General features: G+C 48.7%; 1 protein-coding gene across 1 annotated transcript; it reads right to left on the bottom strand.

Moving 5' to 3' along the window:
• Positions 1 to 630: 630 nt before the first annotated feature.
• On the bottom strand, positions 631 to 4,428 carry Pmar_PMAR026926 (aspartate kinase, putative; the record flags this gene model as incomplete). The annotated part of the gene is made up of 10 exons (XM_002765691.1): positions 631 to 806; positions 850 to 1,027; positions 1,072 to 1,184; positions 1,237 to 1,320; positions 2,090 to 2,174; positions 2,220 to 2,313; positions 2,357 to 2,440; positions 2,486 to 2,565; positions 3,425 to 3,892; positions 4,311 to 4,428. Coding segments are annotated over 10 exons (1,480 nt in total), but the record flags the coding sequence as incomplete, so codon positions are not given.
• Between the last annotated feature and the right edge of the window lie 1,115 nt (positions 4,429 to 5,543).

Below are 5,543 nucleotides of genomic sequence, written 5' to 3'. Positions count from 1 at the left end.
GAATGAGTCCTACAAGACTCCTCGCAAAGTTGGTTGTATGAGCCTTGCCCTTCTCGTAAGCTATCGCCGAGGTATTCGCTGAATGATGGTCGCAGGGCTCGAGCGGAACGCTGGGACCCTCGCTGTCAAGTTGACAGTGTCAACCGCTATCTGGGGATGATGAAATCGGTCATTGTCAATGGAACTTCCCTATTCGTCGTCCACTCAAATAGGAGTACTGTCCTTTTCCAAGCTGCACTTCTACTTGTGAGCCCTAACCCCGCTGAAAGTGCCTCTTTTCATCTGCAATGTTACACCAAGGACATTCTACTTCAGTATCACTGAGCCTTCTCCATTTCGGAAATATTCGTTCAAGTAGTGTCACCGACGGCATGCAGGAACACCCAACTAGTGAGTTCGTTCCGACGCCCCGAATCGGGGGAGAATATCACTTACTTACTTACAACGCAATAGACGACAAATCATCACTGAGTCAAACTTCAAGCCACCGATCGCATTATCATCATAAGACACGTTCAATTGCGTCGATATGCAGACTGTGGAGTTAACTCAAACCCAAGCGATTCGCTTGAAACAAACCACACGCAGTGAACCTTCAGCTCCATGTAGACTGCACGTCAGAACACTTAATCATAGAGTCGCTCCGCCTCTCCCACAGCAACCACTGTCATGCAGTGCCGCGACCCCAGCCTCAGCATCATCCTCAGCGACAACTATAGTGATATTCCTCTCACTCGAGCCCTGCGCTACCGCACAGATGTTAACTCGGGCGGAAGCCAGCGCAGTCGCCGCCCTACCGAGAATGCCTGAGGACGACGCGGATAATTCCAAGGTGATTGAGAACCCTACCGATCGATCTAACCATACCGTCACCAACCATCGCTAACATCGCCATGCCTGTCGTAGTAGTAACGCCAAAATCATGGTAGAGACAAATTTCTCGATAAAAAGCTCGTTCGATCGCCGCAACACACCTCTCGCGATCAGCAGTACGTATCGCAAAACAGATGGAGTGCTCCGAAGAAGCCTGATGCAGATGCGATGTGACAAAGGTTTGGTATCGAGTCCAACCTGTGTGAACATGATAACATTAACACCGGCCTCACCGACTGCTCCAAAAAGACGGCTGGCCAAACCGGTGACACCAATCAGTCCACATCCCTCTACGTTGACCAAGCAAATGCCTGATGATCCTTCATGGGGACGAATAAGAAGAGAGAAACTCAATTGACTCACCCTTCATGGTAGACACTGCCTTAGCAGTGAGCTGATGCCGACAAGGCGAGCCCGGTGGAGTCGGTAGCGATGTTATCAGAGTTCCTGGAACACACTACCGAAGGAACACGTAGGAACTTGAGCATAAGAGTGAATTCGTTGATGCACCGGAGCTTCTATATTGTTCATCTACTATTTGATACATTGGAGTTTCACCCGTGTTGTGTAAAACGCTAGTGTTGAACGCATAACGCATAACGCAACGCGAAATAGACGATTTCAGAGCTCAAAACGCGAAAAACGCGTTGGCGTTAAACATACCGTCATTCATAACGCGTTGACATAACGCATGAGAGGCAAGTTAATTAAAATTCCACAAGCGCAAACCATCCTGTGGGGCTTATTTCCAGCTCTGTGCACATGGCCTCTGGCTCTCGTGTCCAGAATATCGAAGCGTTTCAAAAAGCAGAACGCTCGCTCTACTATACTCCTCACGCTCGTATTGAAACCGTTCTACGTTACGCTCAGTTAAGTCTCGTGAATCGCGTGGATCACTTTTCCACCACGAGTCGTGATGGAAAGTGATCCACGCGTTGTGTTGTGTTTTACGCGTTTAACACTTCGCGTAACGCGGTAAACACGTTATGACGCGTTATCGCGTTAGAGTTTTTCGTGATATTGCGTTTCACGCGTGCGTTTTGACGCGAAGTGTCATCTCAATACAACATATCGCGTTTTTCGCGTAAAACACTTCGCGTAAAACAGTTTTACGCGTAAAACAGGTGAAACTCCATTGGTCGCGTATCTCGCAGTCGCTTTGATTCCACAGACGATCCAACCACCATAGCAGTTCACCCTCATCACTCCATCTCACCTGAGCATGCCCGATTGAATGTATTCCTCAGTATAATCGGTATCCCCTTATCAACACACGGTGCCATCGTCTTCGGGTGGAGAACCTCATATAAAGATCTAGCATATTCACTCGCTAATTGGTCACTAACTTTTGCCCCGAACCAGGCCATTTCCGCAGCTTCCGAATACGACAATGATTCCAACATTTCTGCCTTCTTCACAGACCTCGGATCGCCAGAGTAACTGCCCCCACAGTGAAGCGATGATGTCTCTCCGATCCAATTACACTCCATCAACGTCGGTCCATATTGTCAGCCGCTGACATCCTCTGGACGACTGGTCCGAGAGAAGACGGGCAACTATAGCAGCACTGAGAGCACACCATTATGAGGGAGGGAGATACGATGGACGGCACCTCAGGTCACTCCCATTGCGTTTCAAAGTAGTGGGTGCTCCGGACGCTTCCGAAGCCACGAAACCCGTAATGATGGTCACCTACAGCAGCACGCTTGTAGGTTATAATAGACTTCTGATCTGTTGCTCTCTCTCACGGTGACCCACAGCTACCAGTACAGGCCAGATACGTTACATCAACTACCATCTAGATGAACAGTAACATCTCAGGCAGTTGGGCCCCACATCACGGAATGCATTTCCACATCGATGAAGACGAGTTTTAGTACTATAACGACGTGTGATCAAACGCGGTTTCCTACAGTTGTGTTATGCCAGTCGGGCGGGTTGTTACACATAGGATTCAACACATAAGAAAGGCGACTCGACTCCACAGATTTTATGTTGGAATGGTCTCCTCTCGAGCGCAGCGGGATAGCGAAGTGTTCCACGACGTGCATCAAATGACTAGCGACGATTCGATTATGATCACCGTTCCTATACCAACAGTTGAGATACTTCAGCAACACCGACTGTCGGTATTTGGTCCCGCAAATGTCTGCTGTTAGTAAGCCTATGGGGATCGAAACTTCTACTGGACAGATTCAATGGCTGGAGTTTCACCCGTGATATGAAAAACGCTGGTGAAAAATATATTCCACATTTCGTTTCGCGAAAAAAACGCATGTGAGCAGTGAATAACGCGTAAAACAACTGGAATGGGGTGAATCGTCCGGTGTCATTCGTGAAGTGTTTCCCTTCATATCCCGTGTCACAAACGGAGTATTACGCCGCTTCACGAAAAAGGAGTAGAACTCCACTATAATAGTCCTATACGATCATCATACACTTGAACAGGAGCCGAAATGGTCGAGTTTGCGACCTCTTCCGCACCATCTTTGAGGTAGTTATCAAGTCCAGACATCGAAGCCCCACTTCACACGGAGTCTTTGATTCTCACCTCGAATTCAGCAGTCTCTTTTTCCACCTCCGCCATTTTCATACCACTCTTATCCCAATTAACTCTATCACTGCCCTCTTCGAGGAATATGACCCTCCGACCATCCACAACCGTCGATCGTACTCCGTTGCGTTCCAGAGCCGCACATAGAAGCCTGGCGCTCCACGATTCGCCATAGCCCATGATGACGTCGTAAAATGGTTGTGGACAGACTCCAACCACTTCAACCGACTTCAAACAACATGCGATTCTTTCCGCATCTTTTTCGAATTCTTTCCGATACTCTGACGAATTTTCCAAACTCCCGAGGCAGGTGATACAGTCATAATGCCTCTTTTTGATGACATCAAGATCGGGCTCCCATTCGATATGTCTTTCGGCTAGACTACATATTTCATAGAGGGAAGTTGTCACACCGGACATGGCAGAAACGACAACAGCGAGATGACCGCTACCACAACAGTTGACCTGAAAAGCCAATACGAGGGCAGAGTACCGGGCGAAAGAGTATTGATGTTGATTGTGGAATATAAAGATATGGTTTTTGATGAAGCGCACCCAGAGGAGATCGATGAGCTGTCATGGGATCGGTGAACAGACGGATTCCGATCAAGATCAGTGATAGAGAGAACGATAGTAATGCTCTAGTCATAATGTGGGGGAGGAATGAGGGAATATTCCACTCCTCCGGTGCTCATCGTACTGTTTCGCAAACTTCAGGCTAGACTACGAAGCCTCACAGACTGCGGTGTCATGAATGGTGTACACGAGAACCGATTCACATTGCAGCAGAGGTTTCACTTCAAGTACCCCACAGCGACAACTTCATAGGTGAACACCGACAGTTACACAATACCAAGGTTTACTTCGAACTATGTGCTACTACCTCATGTGTTATGATATCAGCAACCTCCTTGATAGCCTCGGGGCTTCCCATACTCGTTCCGCCGAATTTATGAACTCTCCAACCTTCACTCGACTGTGATGCGGCATCTGAGATGGATCTCATTTGGATGCTCAGGAAAAGGCCTATATATCATAACAGAGAGGAGAACGCCGATTATACGAGAACCTTTTGGAACCTTTTGCTACTGTGGGTATGAGCTGAAACTATTTCAAGCAAGTAGATAGCGTATATTGTGACCCGCTCAAGGGTGTATATCTCCCCCATAATTCACTACCTTCACTCCCCATATCGATACACTCCATTGCACTGCCAAGCCGCATCCGACTTCCTCCTGTCATTATAAGGCAGTTGAGTGAAAAACTGATGAGAGGGAGAAGAATATCTTAATCAACATCAATGTTCGTTTATTCAGCGTGAAAGTAGTGATGTTGTATCTTGAGGTTGAGCAGGCAAGATACGGATGAGGTCCAATTGTGAACCAATGATTTGTGGACGCACAATTGTACACATGAATCATGTGACATGATAGATACCTAACGGTAACAACTACACCCGATGAAGATTGGATGAGGCGACTATGCCACTGCCCCAACGCATGCCGTACTGCAACAAATTCCTCCGGGTGGGGCGACTATGCCACTGCCCCAACGCATGCCGTACTGCAACAAATTCCTCCGGGTGGGGCGACTATGCCACTGCCCCAAGATATGTCTTACTACAACCGATTCCCCGGTTGGGGCGACTATGCCACTGCCCCAACGCATGCCGTACTGCAACAAATTCCTCCGGTTGGGGCGACTATGCCACTGCCCCAACGCATGCCGTACTGCAACAAATTCCTCCGGGTGGGGCGACTATGCCACTGTCCCATATGCCTTACTACAACCAAATCCTCCGGGTGGGACGACTATGCCACTGCCCCAACGCATGCCGTACTGCAACAAATTCCTCCGGGTGGGGCGACTATGCCACTGCCCCAAGATATGTCTTACTACAACAAATTCCTCCGGATGGGGCGACTATGCCACTGCCCCAAGATATGTCTTACTACAACCGATTCCCCGGTTGGGGCGACTATGCCACTGCCCCAAGATATGTCTTACTACAACCAATTCCTCCGGTTGGGGCGACTATGCCACTGCCCCAAGATATGCCTTACTACAACCAATTCCTCCGGTTGGGGCGACTATGCCACTGCCCCAACGCATGCCG

This window comes from Perkinsus marinus (genome assembly GCF_000006405.1).
Source record: "Perkinsus marinus ATCC 50983 genomic scaffold scf_1104296975114, whole genome shotgun sequence".
Classification (NCBI taxonomy): domain Eukaryota; phylum Perkinsozoa; order Perkinsida; family Perkinsidae; genus Perkinsus; species Perkinsus marinus.
The sequence above is the reverse complement of the archived record's forward strand: the minus strand, read 5'-3'. Positions and strand labels throughout refer to the sequence as shown.